This window comes from Lepisosteus platostomus, chromosome 5, assembly GCF_059453375.1.
Source record: "Lepisosteus platostomus isolate fLepPlt1 chromosome 5, fLepPlt1.hap1, whole genome shotgun sequence".
NCBI lineage: Eukaryota > Metazoa > Chordata > Actinopteri > Semionotiformes > Lepisosteidae > Lepisosteus > Lepisosteus platostomus.
The window spans coordinates 6,050,064-6,076,074 of NC_142615.1; the positions used below are offsets into that span (position 1 = coordinate 6,050,064).

The window sequence follows — 26,011 nt, forward strand, 5'->3', positions numbered from 1 at the left end:
AGAGCAAGCTCTTTATCAAGAGTAAGATTGAAACCCATGCCTTCAGGGTGACAACACTATTAAAAGCTTTGGAAAATGTGTCGGCTTTTATAATCCATCTTATTTCTGGAGTGAATGTTCTATTTGAGAGAAAAGCTAAGATGCTCATAAAGGTGGGCATGGCATAGGTTCTGTGCAGGATCTGTGAATCATTTCATACGAGAAAATAATATTTAATTGCATTAAGTTTATATATATATATCGCTTGTCCTCTCCAGATTAAACCAAAAAATAGTTGCATTGAAAAAAACAAAACTTAACATATAAAAATATGGAATTAGTAGTAATGGTGCCAAAATAGATTTTCTTATTAGAACAGATTTATACAATATCTCTTGATTCTTTATTATTTCCCTCTTTATTGGATATATTTTTCTTGGATTTTATATTTATCCTCTCTGGGGATAAATACACTTTAGATTGTGCAACAAAGACTTTGAACTTTTGGTAGAATTTAATGAGACAGTGTGACAGTTAAGGATCCTAATCTGTTTTATACATGTTTATTGCTTAACATGGTAAGTTAAAAGCTGTTACATAATTACAAGCCTATCCAATGAGAACAGTCTTAATTGTAAATTAAACAGGACTAAACTTAACATCCCAAAACTACAAAGAAATAATTAATTCAATTTAGATTTAATTTTAAAATTGTATAAAACTAAAACTTGTATTCATTTAATTATACATATAAATTAAACTTCACGACTAGAACTAATTCCATTTTAGTCAACCATAAGTAAAAGTAAAACTTTAGTTACGTGTGATCTATACTAAATCAAAAGTGGGTAACTACAAAGTGACTATGACTAATAAACATTTTAGGAACAAGTAAAGGTTTATTCCACACTGAAAAGAGAAAAAAGGCAACACAACGTTTCAGCTGTGAAGCTTTCTTTGGATATCACATGCTGACACAGCTACCTACTTGAACTAATAGACATTTTAGTTGACATGACTAAAAATATGATTAAATCAAACTGGTGACTAAATTGGTGTGTTTTTAAGTCACTGGATAAAGAGTGGATAAAACTCTTCCCATTGTGACTGTAGCTGAATGATCTTTCTCCTGTGTGACTGCACTGGTGGACTATGAAGGTCTCTTGTGAGTGTGCTGGTGGCTTTTTAAGTTCCTTAACTGACTAAAACGTTTCCCACACTGACTGCAGCTGAATGGTCTCTCTCCTGTGTGAACACACTGGTGAGCTCTTAAGGTACTTGAGTCAATAAAACTCTTCCCACACTGACTGCAGCTGAATGGTCTCACTCCTGTGTGAATACGCTGGTGAGCTCTTAAGGTACTTGACTGACTAAAACTCTTCCCACACTGACTGCAGCTGAACGGTCTCTCTCCTGTGTGAATGCGCTGGTGGGTTATTAAGTTACTTGACTGACTAAAACTCTTCCCACACTGACTGCAGCTGAACGGTCTCTCTCCTGTGTGAATGTGCTGGTGTCTTCTTAAGTTAGTTGAGTGACTAAAACTTTTCCCACACTGACTGCAGCTGAACAGTCTCTCTGCTGTGTGTATGAGCTGGTGTTGTTTTAAGTGGTATAATTGACTAAAACTCTTCCCACACTGACTGCAGCTGAATGGTCTCTCTCCTGTGTGAATGCGCTGGTGAGCTCTTAAGGTACTTGACTGACTAAAACTCTTCCCACACTGAATGCAGCTGAACGGTTTCTCTCCTGTGTGAATACGCTCGTGAGCTGTTAAGTTACTTGAATGACTAAAACTCTTCCCACATTGACTGCAGCTGAACAGTCTCTCTGCTGTGTGTATGAGCTGGTGTTGTTTTAAGTGGTATAATTGACTAAAACTCTTCCCACACTGACTGCAGCTGAACGGTCTCTCTCCTGTGTGAATGCGCTGGTGTCTTCTTAAGTTATTTGACTGACTAAAACTCTTCCCACACTGACAGCAGCTGAACGGTCTCTCTGCTGTGTGAATGCGCTGGTGTCTTTTTAAGAAGCATGATTGACTAAAACTCTTCCCACACTGACTGCAGCTGAATGGTCTTATTATCAAGTCCTGTTGGAGCTGCTGTTGTTCTTCCCTGTTCTGACTCTCCTCTGTGTTTTGTAACTCAGTACTGATCTTATCAACAGGTGCATCAGTCTGCTGGCCTGCAGGGTCAATCAGCTGGGGCTCCATGTCCTGCTCTGGAAGATTAAACTCACCCAGTTCTTCACTGTGCTCTTGTACAGACACACAGCCGAATCCACTACAACCTTCTGTAATATTGTATGGGTCCAGATTGGTAATCTTCTCTATAAAATCATCAGATAGTAGGAATCCAGGTGTCTCACTCTCAGGCTCTGTCTTCATCATGGGCACAGAGTCCAGATCCTCCACTCTCTGTCTGCTCTCTGTGGGTTGCTGATTGAGTTTCTCTTTCCCTTCTGCAGAGGTGAGCTCTGTCTCCTGCATCAGACTGGAGCTCCACTCCTCCTCACTGTGCTGCTGTTCAAGAGGAGCCCTTTCCCCAGCGTCAGAGAGAGCACTGGCCTCTAATCCTGCAAATACAGGACACAAGGACAAGACCTTTAACATGGGATGAAAGTAGTATTTAAAAAGCAAATAACAACATGGAGATCCAAGAAAACAAATGTTACAATATAAGGATTTTTAGCATCTATACAGACCACCACAGAATACTAAAACACCCCAATGTTCACTTTATCCTTTCATAGTACACATTTAGTCGACAGTGTTAATTTAGTCGACAAAAATTACGACGAAATGTTTTGCAATTTTAAAGAAAATGAAACACTAAAATAATCCACAATGATAGTGACAAGGACTTGATTGCTTTGCATTTCTGCTTCAGTGCACTAAGATGAGACAAAATGACCTACTGGAGTAAAACTCAAAGTGAAATTAATTTTGCAACATGAGATTCACCATTTGGGTATTTACTTTTGTCTGGCAAAAAGCAGGCTGGCTGTAACAGGTACAATCCTAAGTCTGAGGCTGTGTGTGGACTGTGCATTGCCTAAGGGCTACGGATGTGTAAGAATCGCAGTTATCAGGATCTGCCATTTTCTATCTTCTTCTGTTTTACAACTGTCTCCCATTTCTGGATGGTCTTTTCAACACCTCCTGTCATGAATTCTTATTGTGTGTTAATTGACTGCCACAATGAGATGTATACACTAGAATAAGCAGATTAAAGAAAATTGAAAACTAGAGAAGAAAGACATGCTTGTGGTTCTCCATGCTTTCAGCTGGGAAAAAAAAAGATCTGGAGTCAGGAGTATTTCATGTATAATCAGACCAAGAAAAACTCTTGTACAACATTACTGAAGATAAACAGAACTCAGCCACATTATGCGTTGAAATCTGCAATAGATCTGAAGTGCCATCTGAGCTACAGCACCCAGACACTGGGATTAAGACATCTCTTTAAAGCCCTGGCCAAATCCAAAGACAGTACAGTTAAAAAAAACTACACATTCCTGTTAACATGGCGGTGCATTTGATCCTTGCCTTTAACCAATGAAACAGGGTGAAATGTCACATGGCTTTGGGGCCGAGTTTTGAAAGCTTAACTTATCGGCAAAAAGTGTAATTTACATCATAGGCTACCTCAAATTGTCAGTTACACAACTCTGTATGTTGCTTGGGCCACTCCTATTTGCCTTTTTAGTTATGGAGTCGGGAAGATAGAGCTCTGGGGTGCAGCTAAAAAAGGTCCCGTTACCCACAAAATGTAGATGATCCTGAAGACCAGAGTCAGATGGACAAAGGTTGCAAGGTGGGGAGTAAATGGATAATAAACCAGACAAGTACTGAATAAGGATGAGAAAGTTAAAGCTGACTCAAAACATGATAGGAAGTCAGTGCAAGGACTTGAAGACAGGCGTAATGTGATTGCAACCCAGTAAGGATTCTGGCTGCCAAATATTGGAGATTGCTCAGTGTGGATTTAATTACCCCAGTGAACAGGATGTGCATATATTTATTCTAGAAAAATGCCTTTCTTAGTTTGTCTTGTGCCCTTTAAAAGAAAGGGAATCAGTGTGATATTCTACAATGCAGAGTGCTACTACCAATATTTACATACGATATTCATTAAACAAATTAATACAAGCAGTTTTTGAGGATTTATTTGCAGGATGCAAAACTAGAGATGTAGGTAGATAAGAGATAATTTTGGGAAAGCTGAGAAATGCGCTGATAACAAGAACACTTACTAAAAGGGTTAGGCAAACTTTTGATAAATTGACAGGAGATGTTATAGACTGTCAATTCTCAACTGGCAGCCCACTGAAGCTAAGCAGGATTGAGCCTGGTCAGTACATGGATAAGATACCTCCTGGGAACCTATGGTTGTTGCTGGTAGTGCTGTTACTGGGACCAGTGGGGGGTGCCCACCTTGCGGTCTATGAGCGTCTTAATGCCCTAGTATAATGGCAGGGACACTACACAGTAGTGGGCACTGTCTTTCAGATTTGACGTAAAACCGAGGTCCTACCTTTCAGTGGTCATTAAAGATACCAAGACATTTCTCGAGAAGAGTAAGAAGTTACCCAAGTGTCCAGGCCAAATTTCCCCCTTAGCCTTTACCATGGCCTCCATACTATCCCCATGTATGATTGGCTCACACTTGGCCTGCGATGGACTGGCTCCCTGTCCAGGGCGTAACCTGCCTTGCACTCGTTGCTTGCTGAGATAGGCTCCGGCTCTTCCCGCAACCCCGAATGGGATAATGCGGTTAGGAGGATGGATGGATGTTATAGACTGCAGAAGAAGATGATGAAGTTATGAGACAGAATGTTTACACAGCTACTGAAATGAGGATTGCATTTTAGATTTTCTGCATTGAACTGTGGGTTGGATGCACGTGAACTGAAGGAATGTGCAAACATAGCTGATCCATGGAGCCAGGATCTTAAGATGTTTATATATAGAGTCAATTTGTTTAAATGACTAGTTATGAATATTGATGTGCCAGAGAGGTGGAAAGACTGTTTCCTTAAGCTACCACTATAAAATAATTTATCCTCAGTGAGATCCCGCCATCTCATAGCAGTTTTAGCACTATGTATAGAGTTGTTAAAGTGCCGTTAATCCCATCCATTTTCTAATCTCTTTATCCAGTACAGAGGAGCTGGAATCTATCCCAGCATGCAACAAAGCACAAGACAGAATACACCCTGGACACAGCACCAGCACATCACAGGGCAGACGAACAGACACAAACACACACTCACAAGAGGATCAGTATTCCCATAAGCCAACCCACGGAACCCAGAGAGAACATGCAAACTCCACAAATATAGTACCCCAGTAATTGAACCGAGGGCCCCAGTGCTGCAAAACAGTTATGCTAACCACTGCACCACAATTAGAAATGGATGGATAGCGTAGTCATCTTTCTAGTTCAAAGAATTGCACGCATAATTTAATTTTGAAAGCCACTGAGACATCTGGTGCTACTGTTGTATTTGTGAGAAAACATGCAAAAAGATTGCTTACAACAAGTGATACGGCCAGCAGCCATATCACTCTGCAACTCACTACTAACTGGTGTGAGCCTGGCCAGTACCTGGATGGGAGATGTCCTGGGAAAAACTGAGGTTGCTGCTGGAAAAGGTGTTAGTGGGCCCAGTAGGGGGCTCTCACCCTGCGCTCTGTGTGGATCCCAATGCCCAAGTATAGTCCTCCGGATGGGACGTAAAACCGAGGTCCTGACTCTCTATGGTCATTAAAAATTCCCAGGGCGTTTCTCGAAAGGAGTAGGGGTGTAACCCCAGTGTCCTGGCCAAATTTCCCATTGACCCTTACCAATCATGGCCTCCTAATTATCCCCATCTATGAATTGGCTTCATTGTGTGTCTGTTTTGTTTGTAATGTCTTAATCTTGTTCTTCTTGTAATTCAATTGTTGTACTTGAAGTTGTAAAACTCAAAACCTTGGTTTACCAGGAGACTTTAATGTGATTTCTTATTATAACATGCATCTGCAGTTGATATGTTTATATTTCACTATATTTACCCATAATCATTATGCCAGCATAGGTTAAAGCAAAAATGGACACTAGACTCTAGAACCCAGTAAAATAGTAGATAATTTGGATTTGTTGATGTCTTTTAGGATTTTGAACACTTGATTCAGGCCCCTTCATAGCTTTCTCTGTTCAAGCTAAAAATAAAAAGGTTCAGTGTGTAGCAAAGAAGCACCAATAGATTGAATGTGGAAAATAAGTCTCGTTCTAAGTTTCTTGCTTTTGAGAGCAAACTTACCCAGATCTGCAATATTTTAAAATATATGCCGTCGTTTAATAAAAATATCAATGTACAGTTATATGCTTGAACGAGACAGAAAAATAACGATTATGACCTACATATTAACACACTGACCAGAATAATTGAAAAGCTTTGATTCAGAGCCCCTGCAGTTAGTGTTAATTAGAAAAACAACAGTGTTGAAACCTGAGCACAAATTCAGCTGCTCTCCAGCTTTGTTCCTCACGGCTTTTTGTTACAATTGAGCTCAGAGCTGGAGATGATCTCTAGATAGAACTATATTAACTAGTCCGCAGCTGTGTGCTCCTTTCAAAAGTTTGTTGCAATTACTCTACTCTCCTCCCCCATTGATAGCTGGAGTGTGGTGAGCGTTCTTGCGCAATATGGCACCATTGGTGGTGGTGGAGGGGGGTCCCCATTACCTATAAAGAACTTTGAATGGAGTGTCCAATAAAGCGCTGTATAAGTGTAAGCAATTAATTATTATTATTATTATTATTATTAACAACTGTGCCATCTTAATCCTTAGTTAAGACATTTGATTTTTATGAACAGTTAACATTGATTATTCATTCATTCATTCATTATTCAATCATTTGAAAGTACAATAGGCTTCTGCAAAAATAAATTTAGATGGCGAGAAAGATGTGTAATGATACATCTATACAAGGGACTTAGAAGTCAAAGAAAATTCACATTGTTTAGTTTTAAACACTAAGTTATATATGCAGAAGCAATGGGTGCCATTTGCACTTTAATAATAATTGCTTACACTTATATAGCACTTTTCTGGACACTCCACTCAAAGCGCTTTACAGGTAATGGGGACTCCCATCCACCACCACCAATGTGCAGCCCCAACTGGAGGATGCGACGGCAGCCACAGTGTGCCAGAACACTATCAGTGGGGAGGAGAGTAGAGTAATGAAGCCAATTCATAGATGGTGATTATTAGGAGGCCATGATTGGTAAGGGCCAATAGGAAATTTGGCCAGGATGCCGGGGTAACACCCCTACTCTTTTCGAGAAACCCCCTGGGATTTTTAATGACGACAGAGAGTCAGAACCTTGGTTTTACATCTCATCCCAAGGACGGCGCCCATTTAACTTTGTGCTATAGAACGCTCAGACTGTATTGATGAGCTCCACAACTCCTCTCTGTCTTGGTACTGCCTTCCTCCCTGAAAGCGCGCAGAGGGCAGTGCGCTATTTTCCCAGCCTCTGATTGGAAACAAAAGACCAGATGATCTGCTTCACACCACAAGAAGAGAAAAGAATGTGATTTTGTCTGCATGAAATGAGTGTTGCATTTATGAAATTCAATCATTTTAAATGTTTAACTAAAAAGTAAAAAACAGAATACACAAATTTTCTAAGCTGATCATAAGGAAGAAAACTGACCCATTGGTTGCACATACAAAGTGTTTTTTATCTAAACAAATTATATAGATTTTAAAGTCATGCAATATTTAAGTTAGACAGGAACACATCATTGTATAATATTTTTTAATCATTTTATTTTTTATTTTTAAAAAATTGCTAGCCCAGCATGGTAAAAAGCACTGTTATAGACTGAAACACAGGCCTGCCATAATACTTATACTTAACATAATACTAGCACAACATGAATAACACTTACACTACTCTTAGACTATGGCAGTTTTTCAACTGAATTATTATGGCATCAAAAGACCTAGTTATAAATAATATCAGTGAGATAAAGAATGTGTATATTACTTTTCCTGTTCTGTGGTAGTACTTTAAGTAACTCATGCAGTAATTACCCTTTAGTTATTACAAATTCAGTATTGGTGGAAGCCTCTACTAAATAAACTGAAAATAATGTTGCTTTGAAACTTTGAAAAAACTTCCTTTGAAAACATCATTTCAACACAATTTATAGAAAAGTACAGAATTATTAACAGTGATGTAATAAATAGAACTTATTAGGAAAGATTCATACGATGTCCCTCTATAAGATTATTTATTACTAATCAAAAATAAATTACTTATTGTATTGATATTTGACATTTCTGGGGATCAATACTCTTTAGTCTGTGCAACAAAAACTTGTGCTTTTTGACAATCTTATAAAATGTGTTAAATATGTTTTAGACATACATTTTATTATTTATTGCAATTTAGTATTTATTATACATTTATACATTTTATTATACAAATAAATAAAAATGCTTAAAATGTGACTAATTTTGTTTTAATCAGTTTAATTAAGATAATTTATTAAGACTTATTATAGTGAAAATTGAGTTGACTGGACTAAATTAAAAACGGATGACTAAAAGGTGGCTATGACAGACACTTGACTTGACTAAGACTATGACTAAATCAAAAACTGGAGACTAAATTAACACTGCAAACAAATACACAGAAAAATAACACGCAGAATTAGCAACTTTTCTAAACACACATTACATTTGTTGGTAACAAATACCTCTATTGACCGCAACAATCAGCACTGACCAGCAAAGTCTTTTAATAACCACGTTAAGGTTTAAATGTGAAAACAGCGTGGTGATTGGTCAAAGCCCAAGCATAGTCCTCAGTGTGCTGTTTAAGGTTGAACTCTAGAAGCAGTGACTGGCTTAGACAGTGAATTCAGAGAGGGGCACAAATGAACCAGGCAGGAAGGGAGACAGTCTGATACAGAACTGTTTAATTACAGAGAGGCTCCCAGCTGAAACAGAAAGAGGTGAGCTAGTGATTCAGAAAAAAAAAAACAAAGAGGGGAAAAAAGGCAAAAGGGCACAGAGATAACCAGTGGGAGAAAATGAGACTCGGGGATGATTTTCCACTGAGTCATTACTTGATATGAGGGAAAGGGTTGTTTTGAGTTTACTCGCAGAAAGGGAAGGGAATGCTAACACGAGTGCAAGACACTCAATAACAACAACAGTGGATTGAATCATAATAATAAAGTTTTCTTTTTATTTTATATAACACCTTTAAAAGAGGCTTCTCAAAGCTCTTTACAGGGGAAAAAAGCCACACAGTGGGAGGAGGCAGCAGAATTAAACAGGTACAGTTCTACTGATCAATAAGAGCAGACAACACTGTCCAGACATTGTCGCACAGAAACACCAAGAGAAAAACCCTGGGAACAGAGATTCCTTAAAAATCCAGGACACTCCTCCAAGATCAATGAATAGAGCAGAATCCCCAAACTTAAAACACCCCAATATGCTGCAGCTCACCAGAGACATTCCAATATTCACTTGTTCCTGCACCTCAAACCCCTGACCAATAGAAAACATAAGAATGCATATATCTATCGACTGACTGACCATTTTTATCCTGTTTAAAATGTCACGTTTATGTCCAGATTTTATTTGCTTTTGTAAAACCCAAATCACTGAAAAAAACATTTGGCCAAGATTATATTAAAAATAAGTTAAATAAATTAAAAAGATATTAAACATAATTCCAAAGATAAAAAAAAACATTCAACAACAAGATACTAATGTATTCTGTAACAATTATGTAAATACAGTAGCTCATCATTTTTTGCTCCAGTTACTGAATGATATAGACTAAAAACCGTCTAAACAATGTGTTCTCGGCCTTGTTACTGAAATACAGATGAGGGGATGAGGAGAATGAGAGGTTAATACAGACCTCTCATAACTGGTCACTACAGTACATTAACACTTCACTGAGAGAAAAAGGTTAATAAAAACACGAATATTCCAAATATTCCTGACAGAATATTCCAGAGGAATTGCTACAGACAGACCCTGGTGGACTGGAATGTTAAACAAATATAAAAGCTAAACAAATACTGTATTTGTATTATAATAATTGTGTAATATTATATACTGTATATATATATTTCCTAATAACATCGGATTACACACCGATTTAGAGAAACAGATGCTGAATCTGCTGAGATGCTGAGTTGTTTTTAGCATCATAACCGGATTATAATAATTTCAGTTTCCAGTAAAGCATCCTGTCGCTATATCACACAAGTCTTTCCACTTCACTTTGTATCTCTCCACTATATTCTCACCAGTGAGGAAGTTAAGGACATTGTTTTTAAACTCACACACACACTGACTTCATACAAGTCACCACACTGACCTGCCAGCTCCAGTTTCGTGTCCATTTCTTCTTTTATTTCTGCAGTGACTTCACAGGGAAGCGTGTGTCCAACACGATCTGTCTGTCCCTGATCTCCTCCTGCTCCCGACTCCTTCTCGCACTGCTGCAATCTCACCTTCAGGCTCTCGTTCTCCTTCTTCAGTTGCGCCATTTCACTCCCAACACTGTCCTCCACACACTGTGTGATTTTAAACACGGCCCGTCTCACCAGGACCTGGGAGACGCTGCGGAGTTTGTCTTGAAACTCAGAGTCAGACATCCTGTTTCTGAAAACGTCTGAAACTTCATACACGATCGATTTGAGCAAAACCTGCATGAAAGAGTGAAGCTCAGTTTGCAGATTCAACAAACACTCCGCCATCCTTCTGTAGAGTCGGTCAGAAACAAAGGCTAAATTGTGGAGTTTAAACGCAAAAACGTTCTTATTTTATTCTTCACAGATCCTGCATTCAGGCCTGTATTCCGTTATACACAGCTGACAATTCGTAGCATAGTAAAAAAAACAAAATAACTTTCTTCTTGATTATTTTGCTAAAACAACTGACTCAATCACTGTCGCGTGGATGAAATATCTGTTGTGTTGAGTCGCGCAGCATGATGACGTCATTCTTTAGGGCTGCCGCAGCTTCAGAACAACTGAGGAGAGGAATTTTGAGACAGAGGTATTTCTGCAACCCCTGCAACAGATATAAACCTCACCACACCTGCTAGCGCCATCTAGTCAGGACGAGTGAATCACTTGCGAGTTACGCAGTGTGAATTTTTTGAAACAGAAAATGTATTTCCAGATTTTACTTGCAGGACACTATAATGTACATTATTATCAGCGCAGGATTTCATGTAAAGCTATTTTTAAATCGAAGCACACATCACTAATCACCTGCTCTGCTCAGTTTTGTGATATAATATTAAATGCAATCTCTGAATAAGTCACTGAACTGGGCCAGACCAACTGAAAGGACGGAATGCAGACAATAACTTAACAGATTTAAATTTTATTCTTCTATTGCCCCTCCACAACCCACTCAAATTCATCTTATCTAATAAATACATTTTTTCTTCCTTTCATTTTCTTTATACACCTCTCTTTCCCTTCCTTACTATTTTTTCCCCAATCTTTTTTATCTCTCACATCTCTCCATACTTATAGCTTTGTTTATCTTAGATGAAATATGTCTCAACAAGGCCACATACTTGTTTAAATTGATTTATTTTTCCTTCCAGGCTATAAACAGTGTTTTCATCTTCAGTCTGTCCAACAGGTTGATTGGCCCCATATTGTTCATCTGTTTCTACAGAATAGCTCTTCCTCCAAAATGTAAGCGTAGCCAATGTTGGTGAGACTAGGAGCCTGCAGAAAAGAAATATGCCTATTGTAATAATTCTAAGAATTGTTCTAGTGCAAGAGCTTAACCAAAACTGTACCTGTATTTCTAGGTGTTATACCAGTTCAGTCATATATACATTTTGTGATCAGTCACCTTGGAGTCTGCTTAACCAGTAGAAATCAAATACAACTGAAGTTTTTCTTGTTGAGACTTAAACTGTTAATCTCCCATATCAGGTAAGTGTATAAAAAGTCAGCTGTAACTCTTCTTGTCAGAATTACTCTCCTGACTGTAAGGAGGATACTTCTTCTTGGTCATGTATTCAATAAACTCCTCTTCTACTTAACAAAAAATGTCTCAAGTGGATTTTTGTTCTACATCTCCATTCGCAGGTTTTTGGTAAAAAAAAATCGCCAGGATTTTCTTGTTAGCTGGCAGAATTCCTTCTGCACTAATGAGCAAGATTTGTATTTCATCTTTCACAAGTTATATGCAATTTTTGAAAAACAAGTTGTCCAAAAAGGAAATGAATACTTGCATTGAACCAAATCAAGCCATATTTGATCTTCAATAATTATGATACATTCTATAGGACAAAACAAGAAGAAAGATACCGCAGGATTTCAGAAACAGGATTTCCTGTTTATTGAGAGAAGCTTTTACCATCCAGGAATTTTCGTGTCCAAGGACTTCAATGTGCTTTCCATATACAGCTGCCACTGAAGCACAGCACAGACTCAGAAGCTTGACATCTCCCAAGGAATATGTTGAAATTGTAGGTGGAAGAGGAAAATGACCCTCAAGTACAAGGACAAGATGATCATCTTGATCTCACCACCTCATGACTGGTCCAGTGGCAGTGCCCTGACAAGGTGGCTGAGTGGTTAAGGTGATGATTGCTAATCCATTGTGCTCTGCACGCATGGGTTAGAATCCTATTGTTGTTGTGTTGTGTTCACTGTTCCTATTTGAAACTGTTTAATAAGCATTCTTTGTCATTGGTGTTCCTTTACGAGAACAGTAGCCAAAGAGCTTCCTCTATATTTATTTGAGTGAAGGGGGGGAAACCATGTATGTGCAGAAAATAATCATTGAATTGAAGTGCTACCCCACATAAGTAATGTCTGAACTTATTGTTGGTAACCTGGAGAGCAGACCAACCTCTTCAGTGATGTAAAGCACAGGACCTGCAGTATGTAACATACAGTAAATATGATATTTCAGTCTTCTGTGGAGCAACTCATACGAAACTCTAAATCCCAGGGTTGTGAATTCAAGCTCCATGCTGGTGTAGCGGCAAGGCTTATTAATAATACAGGAATTAAGTTTTCTGCTCCCTTGCCTTGCTCTCCCTCATCCTAGTGGTGCTGGACACAGAGAGGCCATTCCATTTGGTTCAGATTTAAGATGTTTTTCTATCTGAGTTTTTTCTATGTTTTTCCTGATAAGGAACAACTCCCAAGTCTGAGGTTCTCCAGCCACCCTAATAAATGGTCATCTCTGGTGCCTTACTGTCTGGGAGATTCCAAGGGAGAGTCTCATCCTAGGTTGTTTACAACCCTAATGTCAGAGAGCATAGTTATTCATCCTCCACCTTGATCAGCTAATCAGGAACTGGTAGGGCAGGGTAACCCCACATGGGTCTCAAATGTCCACGGAACATTCAAGCAATGAACAACCGTAGTTCCTCCAGATAAAAAAGGCAGCACAGGGCCCAGAAGATGCCAGAAGAGTCGAGAACGGAGAACGTTCGCGTGTAACCAAAGGATCCGCCCGAGGTTAGCCCAGTAGCAAGCCTCATGAACCCACCGCGAACGCTCGCCTGATCAACGAGTGAACTAAGGTCGGAACTGTCAATAGCTGGATCTTATTATTCAGGGCTAGCACTACATTGGGAATGAAACGGTCTTCTTCCCATCGAAAGAGCGGACCCACAGTCACTTTTCATGTCCACAGTCTCTGCTAGTGGAGCCAGGACTAACTCCCCTCCTTCTCCCACACATCACGCCAGACCAGGACTGCCTGGCGCTGGTCCAGAGGATGCCGATTGGATGCAGCAACAGCCTGTCACTGTTCTCTTGTGTCCGTGGGAGATCTGAATCCACACAGATTGGATGAGTATTCAACATTCTGCATTACAGCTCGAGAATTCAATTGTTACCTCAACCCCAGTTGATATCAATTTAATGCCTATGAGTGATGTACTTCCCTTTGAGTATCTAGTGTAGAAGTTGTAATCAAAGTTCATTTACGAATCAGTATAAATGAATGGTATACTGAATGTATGTCCCTCATGGTTTGTGACTCTTCGTTATTGAATATACAGTATAAGGTCAGCAGGCTTGGGGAATTGAACTTTAAGGTGAAGACTGCGGGTTCAGTAGCAGCAGAACCTGATCAGTATCAGTTGACTCCGATATACTTTGAAAACTTAACTTCTGGATTTAGAGTCAGATATGCTACCGTTGCACAATGGGGTACTTAATTAAAAAAAAAATAGAAAAACAATCAGTGTTCCTGGATCTGTTATCGAGAACAACACCTGCACAAGAGCTGCGCAGGAAGAATGTTATGTGGTCTGGGAAGAAGAGACTCTCTTCGGAAGAGCGGTGCTCTTCACAGGATAATTTTTTTTGTGACCCTGATTTGTCTCCTTTGGGGAATTCAAAGGCGCTGTAGCTGTGACCTCGTGGTGCAACGGTAGTGCATCTGACTCCAGATCAGAAGACTGCGTGTTCAAATCACATTGAGGTCAGCTGTTAGCTTTTCAGGTTATGCTGGTCCTGAACACGGAATTCACACCATGCAGTTGAGTTCTATCTGTACACCACATAGATAATCTAAACAAAATAGAGCAGTACAGGACATGCAGTGTGGAGCTCACACAGTGAATAGCCTTGAACACAAGAGAAAAGGCACAGTTCACATCTGCTAAACATCATGTCTGACTTTAGAGACAGCTACTGTACATCAGGGAATGGAATCCCGGAAGTTTCAGATAATTTTTTTTTTTTAAATACAGGTTCAAGCAAACCTGAAAGTTAGGGAGTTTCGGACACTTTTCTTTTATTAAATAGTGTCTGAAGCCTGAAAATGTAATTTGAAAAAAAGCCCGCTATTGGACATTAGCAGGTGCTTTTTGTAACGATTTGCTATTTCAGGCTGGAAAACAAAGGAAACAGACCCAATGTTTGCTTTCAGGTGCGGTTCATTACATAATAGACATCTATTACTGAGGAGCTTGAATAAAATTTACACGAGCCAGGTAGAAGTCGAACCTACAATCTTATGATCCGAAATCAGATGCGTTATTTATTAAACCGCTGGTATTTCACAAAACTTGAATTTCCCCATAGTGTGCTCAGCACCGCTACTAGTAATACACCGCCACGTCTAAAATTTCAAAGTGAGAAACATGTGTTTTCTGATTTTTTATGAGTTTTAAAATATCATCTCTTTAAATCAGACAAAGGGTTTATGTTTCGCACTGAAATTCTGATTGATTGAGAATTCAAATAAAGACTGTTTTCTTCCACAACACCGTATAATTATCACATCCACCAGACTCTCCAACTTCTCCAGACCTTGCTGGGTGAGCATTTGCTCCGATAAATTAGGTCACGTATCATGTTAAATCACTTCTTCTCAACACAACACCTCCCGGTCCACGTTTTCTCTATGAAAAAAAGACATTTTTCCCTTGCACGATTTCTCATTTTTTATCAAAGTGTACAGAAATAAAAAAGAAGAAGAAATAATGTTGCAAAAGAACTCTGTCGCCCTTGGGAGATGTCAAACGCATTGGACATGAAAAATGCCAGATAAAAGCCAGTTCTCTTCGTTTCTCAGTGTCGGGGCTGCTACTGTATGTAAAAGAGGCAATTTGCTCTGAGAGCAGGTTAAGCGCTTTCTGAATGCAGATGTCTCAGAGCGGTGTGTCCAAGCGGCTGTAAAAGGGGCCAGGTGTCCTGTCATCATAGGTTAGTTGGTTAAAGTGCCTTTCTATTAAACAAAAGAACATAGGTTCAAATCCCAGCTGTGTATTTCTTCTTATCTTGTAGTACAGAACGTACCATTTTGGTCACTCACAAAGGGCTTGATTTCGTTAAATGCAGGTGTTCATTTCCTTTCTGGAAAACTTGCTTTTGATTAAATTCACACAGCTTGCAAAGCATGAAATTCAATTCTTGGTTATCAGTGCAGAAGAAATATTACCGGCTGGCATAAAGAATGGTAAGAGATTTTTTTTTAACCAGAAACTTGTGATTCGAGAACCCAGTAGCCAGTCTCTGTGGCGCAATCAGTTAGTGCGGTTGGCTGTTAACCGAAAGGTTGGTGTTTTGAGTCCACCCAGGGCTGGGTTTCTTTTGCGATGTAAACATTGTCTTCGCATAGGTAGATTGGATTTCTCAGCAAAACCATAGCCATTTTAATATTTGCAGGAAATTCGAGTGTTCAACACGTGTCAAAAATGTCCAATAATGCCCAACATCTCAACTCCCCAGAAAACCATATTCACACAAGAAAAATGATTGTCGAATCATCATTTATACTCCCGTCACATCCTCTGCTGAAATATTTTAAAAATACAATGCAGATTTGTTTGAGAACTTTGTTACGTTAACAAGCATTGTAACAAGCATTGTTACGTTAGCACTGTGCAGTTGGATTTTGATATTTTGACATATTTAACTTAATTTTAAACATTAATACAATCTATTGTGTTGTAATATTAAAATATGTTAGCTGAGGATGCAAAGGGGTGAAAGGGAAAGGTCAGAGGGTACAGTAACAACAAGGTTAGGATTGGTGGAGGTGGTAGGGGTGTGGATGTTTTTTCTCTGTAGAGGACGATTGAGTTTTTTATCCTTCTCTGAAGTGAGAAACTGGAAGAGTTGGGAGTTGAGAGATCTGATGAGGTTAGATATAAAAGGAAAATGATGTTGAGCTGTTAGCGGTAAAAATTACTTAATGTCTTTGATGTTGTCATCAAAGATAAACTGCAGTAAGCAAAGATAAAGAGAAAATTATCCTTGCTTACTGCCCTGTCTTTCTCACACCTGAAGAAGGCTCCACGGCCAACAAGTTGTGTTTCCTTTCTTATCTTTTCAGCATGGAACAACCCTTTACTTGTTCATTTGCACCCTACGCATGCTAACGCAGCTACTCACCTAATATTTAACATTCCTATAATCACAAATATGAATGTCCACTGTGGGTATATTTTCCATGATTATTTATTCTGTCATTGAAGCATATTTTATGTCATACCGAAATGTCATAATCACTGAATTTTTTTTTTCATTTAGAAAGTAAGAAAATGATAAATCACTATGAATTGCATTTAGCCTGTTCTGATCTAGATTTTCTATATACTTTAACATGCCATGTTCACAATGTCACAACTCAGAAATGCAACAGTGAAGTGTTGTAATTACAAATGTAAATAGTGTTGGAACATTGAGATGTTTTGGTAATGAGGAAGGAGGGACATGCCATGTTCAAATGGTACAGTAAAATTTCTTGTATTTCGGGATTAAGAGAGCCTGTTACATTGTGTCTCACACCTCAGTGTCAGAATTTTGAGATGTTTTTATAACCAGGGGGTAGGTTTATAGCAATAAGCAGAAAGTGCCATCTGTCACGATTGCTAACCCCTCCTCTTAAGGGAGCTCCTGCCCTTCCTCGTTCCCTCCCATTGTTTGCACCTGATCCCTACTCCCGTTCCCCCTTAAAAGCCAGACGCGGACCTCACTCCGGGTTCCTCATTGATTTCCACATCATGAGAGCCCGGGGTCTTGCTGCGTCTGGCTCCGTTATGCTTTTAACTTTCTGTTCCTAGTTCCTGGTTCCTCTCACCGGTTCCGACCCGGTTCGTGTTTTAACTCCCTGGATGGATCCCCTGGCCTTGGACTCTACTCTTTGTCTCGGATTACTCTTTTGGATTTCCTACATGGATTGTTCGCCTGGACTCACTTCCCCTGGTCACCTGCACTGCATTGACATGCCCCCCGTCTCCAGACCCTTTTCCTGCATGACTATTTTTCCCCTTGTGTCTTCACCATTCTGGATCGTGTCGTCCGCATAGGGCCCGGAAAGAACTGTTCGTTACACCATCACCCTTTGCTTATCCTCGGTTAACCATATATTCTCATATGCCATGTTCTAAATGTCCCATTTATATTAAAAGTTCTTGTAAAATGTAAGATTTTAAGACTTTTTATGATCAGAAGGCAAGGTCGTGGTAAATATGCAGAAAGTGCCTGTGAACTTATGTTTTGCCTTTGTCTTATTTACTTATTGTGTTTGTGTTATTGTGAGTTTTGAAAATTGGTTTACAATTTTCTGAAATGTGTTTCACACAAAAATGCTATTTGGATAGTCACTACTTACATATTCCCCTTTACTGAGGATAAGTACAGTAATCCATCCCGATTAATACTTTTAAGAATTACTATAGAGAGCCATCTACAGGCGAAAGCCGGCATAATATCACAGCAACAGCATTTAAGGCAGAAGAAGAAGCTGGCGAATAAGAAGCCACCTTCAGCCTCGTTAATGCAATATCATTGGGTGAGGTGAAAAAATATTTCTTGCTCTGAATCCTAACATTTTTATAGGAGGTGTTCTAGTACTTCTTGCCTCAGATAAAACTGCCAATACATCACTTATTTCTATTCCATCAATAGCAGCGGTGTTATCGGTACTGATTCCTAAATGTACGTCCTGTCATCATATAAAATGTCGAAAGTTTTGACTGGACTCAACTGATCAAATTTCTCTTCGATGACAGTTATAATTTTATCTGAAAATACATCTGAAACAAATTTGCACGTTTTTTTTTTCCGGAAGAGCATCATCAAGAGACTCAAAACATACCTCCTTTCCAGGAAGGATTGTTCAAATGCAAACATTGGTCCAAGATCAATGTACTTTCCTATCGCTGTTGCTTCTTCAAATCCTTCATTTGAACATCGATATTGAGGGATGATATCGTACAAATTCTTTTAAAGCAAATTTTCTTAAAATATAAGTCTCTGTTATAGTTGTCTTGGAAGTTTCGCAAGGTATAATAGACAACCTTGTGCCCTCCGCTAAAATATGATAAAATACAACAAAATGTATTTACATAGAACACCATTTATTGTTACATGTATATTAAAATTAAGATAAATATACAAAACTATTAAAATACAAATGTATGGTCCTAACATAATCATGCTGTTCAACTGTCCTTTTTTGCTTGTCAAAAAAGGACAAATCTGTGTTGTAATTTTAAATATTCTGACTAAGGGTGCAACGAGAGCATAAATGAATTCTCATGCCAGCCATTCGAAGATCAAAGTCATGGCTGAATATGACGTCCTTGAATTATGGTCATTATTGGCCATTCCCAGTGATATTGACTTACATACTTAATTGTTTAACAAAAGAATCACATTTCCCGCAAATATGAAGTGGGTTAAGGTTTTGCTAAGAAATCCAAATAAGTAGAGATGAGGTTTACATTGCAATAATGAGAAGTGCATTTCTGGGTGGGCTCAAACCACTAACCTTTCAATTAACAGAGACTTACGTGTGTCCCTTTTCTCCATTTGCAAGCTTCTGATTAAAAAAAAGAAAATAATGCTTCTTTCTTACCAGCCTGCGATATACAAGGCAAGATTTGTATTTCATCTTTCACAAGCTGTATGAATTTCATGAAAAGCAAGTTGTTCAAGAAAGAAAATGAAAACTTGCATTAAACAAAATCAAGCTGTACATAATCATCCATAGTGATACATTTTGTAAGACAAGACAGGAAGAAAAGCACTGTTGGGATTTGAATTCAGCATCTCCTGTTTAAGAGGAAAGCATGTTAACCAAATCAGCCAAAGTGCCATCAGTGTATCAACACCATCTCTGACTCAGTGATTGCAGCTGACTGTCACTGGAGGACAGTTCATCGTGAACAAGCCAGCCTGCATAATGAGGGGGAAGAGACTGACCTCTGTGATGCAGTATCGACAAATACTAACCTTCTGTCCAACTGTTCTCTGCTGCATTCTGGATTAGCAGGTAAATATTGGTTTCCATGCATGTGTAGGGGTTTTGTGTATTTACTTGGACAATTATTAATTGTAGCAGTAAGTCACAAAATGATTCTTTGATGGCTATTAGAAAACCGACCTTGCGGGTTAACTCATTAACGCACACACACAGATACTAATACACTTATTAATACATAAAATGTGCATATAAACATAACAGATCTTAAGAGTGTGGGTTAGCAGAATACAAAAGGTATATATTAAATCACGAAGAGTTCCAAACCAAGAGGGACATACATTCAGTATACCATTCATTTAGACTGTTTCGTAAATGAACTGGGATTACAACTTCGACACTAGATACTCAAAAGCAAGTACATCACTCATAGGTATTAGATTGATATCAATTGTGGTTGAGGTAACAATTGAATTCTCGAGCTGTAATGCAGAATGTTGAATACTCATCCGATCTGTGTGGATTCAGATCTCCCACGGACACAAAGAAGCAGTGGCAGGCTGTTGCTGTGTGCAATCGGCGCTCTCTGGCTTGGTGCCAGGCAGTGGCCGGAGTGGCTGGCGTGAAGGAGAGGAGGGAGAGATTCCTGCTGCGATGCGCTGCTAATGCTCTTTGAAGACCGGCTAGTTAGTGTTGGCTGAAACTAGCAGAGCTTGTGCACATCGAAAGTGACTGCGGGTCCAAGCAAGTCACACTCTTTAGATGGGAAGAAGACCAGTTCGTTCCCGATGTAGCGCTAGTCCTGAATCCTGAGATTCAGCTGTCGACAGCTCCAACCGTAGTTCACTCGCTGATCAGGCGAGCTTTGGCGGTGGAGTAACGGTGGTTCACGAGGCTGTCAGCTGGGCTAACCTCGGGCGGATCCTTTGGTTATGCGTGGGCAACCTCCGTTCTCGACTCTTAAAACAAAGTTAAGTCCTGGCACTCGGACACACTGGCCGTCACGTGATTGTCCGAGCTGAGTCTGAGAACATCCTGGAGGGGCACCTTCTGGGCATTGTGCTGCCTGTTTTATCTGGAGGAACTACGGTAGTTCAGTGGCTTAAAGTTCCGCGGGCATTTGAGACCCACGTGGGGTTACCCTGCCCTTCCAGTTCCTGATTGGCTGATTGAGGTGGAGGATGAGTAACAGTGACCTCTGACTTTAGGGTTGTAAACCTTGGGATGAGACTCTCCCATGGAATCTCCCAGACAGTAAGGCACCAGAGATGACCATTTATTAGGGTGGCTGGTGAATCTCAGCCTTGGGAGCTGTTCCTTATCAGGAAACTCTATCAGCTAGAAAAACACCTTAAATGTGAACCAGATGGAATGGCCTCTCTGTATCCAGCTGCACTGAGATGAGGGAGAGAGGGACTGGCAAGGGAGCAGCAAACTTAATTCCTGTATTTTAAATACGCCTTGCCGCTACAGAAGTGTCCTTAGAAGAAAAACATCTTCTATGATAGTGGTACAGTCCATCACACCCCTCCTATAGCCTTTCAAAGAGAAAAAAAACTGAGAACAAAGTATGTCTATGTGTGGTAATCAACCAGGTCTTACAAACATTCTTAAACCCTTCCACCTCCTTTCATTGCAAATGATTTGTACATGTTAGAAGGTTAATTTTGGCTTCTGATATTATGGTGGATTAAGAGTCCTGAAATCTTTGTAGAAGTACAAAGATGAAAGAAAGGGCAGTGTAATCATGGCCAAGAGAAGGCAAATGTTGGACTATCTGCTTGGATTGAATTGAGCAAAACGTAGGCAACTCCTTGAGCAGAACCTGCTTCATCCTTCAGACTGGGGTTTCTGAAGATCTGTACATTTGAACTTTCAAAGTGACTAAAGTAAAGGAGTTTTCCCTTTTTACCACATAATTCCCACAGATCAACACTAACAGAGAGCCTAATTCCAGACAGGATTCAATCACTGTCTCTCAGGCATCCCAGCAGTGGATTTCATGACTTCAGAAAGCCATCTTCACCAGTGGAGAACTCAATGCTCTGAGGTTTACTGGCAGAGTCTCACACTGGGTAATGTTAGATGTTGATAAATAATGTCCTATGGAATTCTACTATTGATAAATTCTACTATGGAACTGCGATGTGTCTTGAAAAAAATCTTCTATGATAGTGGTACAGTCCAGCACAGCCTTTAAAAGAGAAAAAAAAACAAGGTAAGTCTGTGGTGTAATCAACTAGGTCTTGCAAACATACTTAACCTCTTCCAGCTACCAACATTACAAATGCTGTTTACACATTAGATGGTTATTTTTGGCTTCTGATATTATGGTGGATAAAGAGCCCTGGAATCTTTGTAGAAGGACAAAAGAAGGAAAGAAAGGGCAGTGTAACAATGGCCAAGAGAAGGGAAATGTTGGGGAGAGCTTTTTTCATTCACTTTTTATCATTGTTTTTCCAGCCCAACAAAGATCAACATATATGAGCAGGCGTCCTGTGCTAAATCCAATCTGCCTTCCTTCCAAGCATACAGGAATGTGAGTGAATTAAATATTAACATATGAAAATACACAAAAATATGCAATCACACTGTAGTGTGCTTTCTGAAGGCACCAGTTCTGTAGGGTTTGGGCATTTACTGGGACAATTATTAATTGTAGCAGTAAATCACAAAATTGATTCTTTTGATGGCTTTAGAATCCAACCATGCGACATAACTCAAACAACGCACACACACAGGTACTAATACACGAGGATACATTTATTAATACATAGAATATGCATATAAACCTAACAGATCTTATCGAGAGGGTTATCAGAATACAAAAGGTATATATTCAATCAGTTACAAAGTGCTACACATATCAAAAGGACATACGTTCAATATATCATTCATTTAGACCGTTTCGTAAATGAACTTGGTTATAACTTCTACATTAGATACTCAAAACAAGTACATAACTCTTAGGAATTAAATTGATATCAACTGGTTGGGATAACAATTGAATTCTCGAGCAGTAATGCAGTGAAGTTGAATACTCATCCAATCTCTGGGGATTCAGATATCCTGCAGACTCAAAGAAACAGTTGCAGGCTGTTGCTGTCCAATCCGCGCTCTCTGGCTCGGTGCTAGGCTGTGCTGTGCGGCTTGCAACGGTGCGCTGCTGATGCTCACTGACCGGCTAGTTAGTGTTGGCTTTAACTAGCAAAGTTTGCGCACAGGAGAAAAGATGACTGTGGGTCCCAGCAAGTCAGGAAGAAGACCAGTTCGTTCCTGATGAAGCGCTAGTTCTGAATAGTGATTCAGCTGTCCACAGTTCCAACCTGTTCACGAGGCCTGCTACTGGTGCTAACCTCGGGTGGATCCTCTGGTTACTCTCTGGCAACCTCCGCTCTAGACTTTTAGAACAAAGGAAAGTTCTGGCACTCGGACACACTGGCCGTTCCGTGGTTGTCTGGGCTGAGTCTCAGGATGGTCAGGAGGCGCTCTGCGAGAATGTCCTGCCCTTGGGAGCCTTCTGCTCCTGGGCCGTCCTGCCCTGGAATTCTCCTTTGAATTCCCTTTAGAAAAGTCCACAGAATTCTCCTGAATCTTACTACAGGCTCTCTGTGTTTCTTGTTTTTACCTGGAGGAACTTCAGCTCGTTGATTGGTGAAAGTTCCATGGGCATCAGAGTCCCATGTGGGTTACTCTGCCCTACCAGTCCCTGATTGGTTGATCAAGGTGAGATATGAGTCATTTACTCCTGACACCTAGGAATGCAGTCCAGATGTCCATCTGGCACTCCCTAGACAGATAGGCGCCAATGGATGAGCATTGATCAGGATAGCCAGGCTTAGCTAAGTGCATCCCCCTTTGGGAGCTGTCCCTTATCAAAGGAAACCTTAAATCAGCCTGCATGAATAGTTTCTCTGTGGCTGCACCACAGAGATGAACAGAGATGGGGCCTCATTTGGGAAGGCTCAGAACACTTAATTCTTTCTTATTAATAAGCCTCGCTGCTACAACACATATGCAGTTTGAGCAAACATAAGATAATAACCAAGTACCACAAACTACCAGGCATCTAGTATCATTAGCAGTTCAGGTGGGGAGCTGCATCACCATGTGTAGGCTGCAAAGGAACAAGTAATAGGTCTATTCCATGCTTAAAAGAAAAGAAAGAAAACACAACATTTCAGCCGTGGAGCCCACACACCTGAAGAAGGCTCCACAGCTGAAACGTTGTGTTTTCTTTCTTCTCTTTTCATCTAGTGTCATTAGCCTTTTAACAGTTCCTGTCAAAATAAAATAGAAATGGATAACATTCTAGAGAGAGTTTAAAATACCAAGGTACAATTTAAAACATATCTCTTCCACTACAACCACAATATTTTGGAGAGATCGTTGAACATGTCCGTTAGCCTCCGTCCTGCTTCAGCAATGAATGTGGCGGGGCACATTCTGAGGGAGATGAGGTCAATCATGTGGCAGGAAAACCACGCTATGCTTTTTTTTGAGATCCTGAAAAGGACAGAAGGGCCATGTATATGTGTGCAGCTGGATATGTAATTGCAGATGGCCTAGCAGATTCTGCTGAAGCCCCACTGCCTGGTGTGGACGGTAGCTGTGTATATTGCAGCAGAATTGTGCATGTGAGATCAAGGGGGCATGTCATGTGTTTCAGCACTTCACTCTCTTCAGTAGCACATGATTCCCTGAGTTCGTTGGATGACCTGTGGACCGATCTTTCACGATGAAGAATTCCTTAAGAAGAATAGATCTCGGCCCACCATCCCAATGCCTCCGTCTCAAAACAGCAACATCCCACTGCCCTTAGTCTGCAAGCCAGTCTTTTCAAATGCGATGACAACGCCTAGACCTTCGTTGCCTTTTGTACGAGCTGAACTTTTGTGCTCATCAATTCAACGCTCTTTCCATCAACTCATCTTGTCTTTTGACGCTTCGTGTTTTGCGCTCCTTTGACTATTGGCATATCGGGTGACTGCAAACACTGAAGTTCTTGCTTACGGAGTGTGGAACATTGTTTTCAAGTGATCGCTGTTCTATCATGGTGACGCCGAAAGAATCTTTCTTTGGCAACATGGGCAGACTAACAGCAGTGCGAGCGAAAGTAATGGCAAATTTCTTGACTTATTTCTGAATGTGAATGTTCTTTAGAAAAGGGATGCAGCATTGCTTCTCGCCCTTGTAAAGGTCAGGCATTCCAGACGTGGTTATGAGCGAACAGTTGCCGCAAGTGTTTGAAAAGAGCAAGCAGCCCTGCCCCGTGTGAGGATCAAACTCAGGCCCTTCAGATGACGAGACTGACGCACTACCAATTACGCCAACAAGCCCAGCTGCAGGACACACACCGGAAAGTTTGCCTCACATGGATTTCAGTCGCCCGTTCCCTAATCTTTAGACGTCCTCTGCTGAATGTTGCATTTGCCTTTTGATCTCACCGATACATTTTTGGTCTGTTTCTGTTGCGAGTCCGTCTTTCAGATCTCACCTAGCACAAGTCTCTCTGGCTGAAGTGGCCTCTCTGCTTCAGCATCGTGCCCTCACTCAGCCACTAAAAATGTCACTCGGACTTCTGACAAGCTGACATGAAATGTCAAGAGAGAGTGGCGGAGACGCTTAAGCCAGAGAGAAGATGAAAAGGGGGTGTGGCTGCGAAACGCTTGACAGCTGCACGATGCTCTCCATGCAAGGCGTGACCACAGGCTAAAGGACACCTTTTGGCACATCAAGCTCTAAGCACACACCTGGAGGATGCGGGAATTGATCCTGCTACCTCCCACATGCAAAGCAAGCGCTGTACCATACAAACCAACCCCCCTCGCTGGGGCTTATGCCTCGGCGTCACCTAGTGCCGCTTGTTCCCCTCTTACCGGGCACAGTTCACTGCCCTTCGTCTACAAGGCAGTCGTGTAATTGCGGCTTTCTTGAATTATTGATGAAGGTCTGACTGGACGAGCGAATGACGCCTCTCCCCCATCCTCAAGCTCGCTGACAGATTGAAATGGAAAGTGCTGCTGTGGCTCGTTGGTCTAGTGGTATGATTCTCGCTTAGGGTGCGAGAGGTCCCGGGTTCAACTCCCGGACGAGCCCTTGTGTGCTCTTTTCCTCCTCTTCCACAAGACTGGGAACTGATATCCACATCACTTCGCAGCGTCTGCTTATGGCAAACGATGGAATGTGACTAATGACTGAACGAGTCTGGTGAATTCTCATCACGTGGCACAATGAGAGCGTGCAGTCAGCTGTCCGAGGCGGCAACCTCATTGCTCGTTCAAAAG

General features: G+C 40.4%; 1 protein-coding gene and 1 non-coding gene across 2 annotated transcripts; one reads left to right on the plus strand and one right to left on the minus strand.

The window, feature by feature from the left end:
• Window positions 1–526: 526 nt before the first annotated feature.
• LOC148662709 (uncharacterized) lies at window positions 527–10,995 on the minus strand. The gene is made up of 2 exons (XM_088632222.1): window positions 10,390–10,995; window positions 527–2,556 (listed from the first exon to the last, which is right to left on the minus strand). Exons 1-2 carry the CDS (start codon window positions 10,769–10,771, stop codon window positions 1,130–1,132), a joined length of 1,809 nt encoding a protein of 602 aa, XP_088488348.1. The 5' UTR covers window positions 10,772–10,995; the 3' UTR covers window positions 527–1,129.
• A 14,756-nt stretch (window positions 10,996–25,751) lies between these two features.
• trnap-agg (transfer RNA proline (anticodon AGG)) lies at window positions 25,752–25,823 on the plus strand. Its single transcript has one exon. It is a non-coding gene; the product is annotated as a tRNA-Pro (tRNA).
• The last annotated feature ends 188 nt before the right edge of the window (window positions 25,824–26,011 follow it).

What these genes read in the sequence shown, in the direction of transcription:
- LOC148662709 (XM_088632222.1), bottom strand. Translation starts at nt 10,771, where the DNA reads ATGGCGGAGTGTTTGTTGAATCTGCAAACTGAGCTTCACTCTTTCATG. An exon ending in CACGAAACTGGAGCTGGCAG is followed by an intron (nt 2,557 to 10,389) that starts GTCAGTGTGGTG and finishes CTGTATTTGCAG; the next exon opens with GATTAGAGGCCAGTGCTCTC.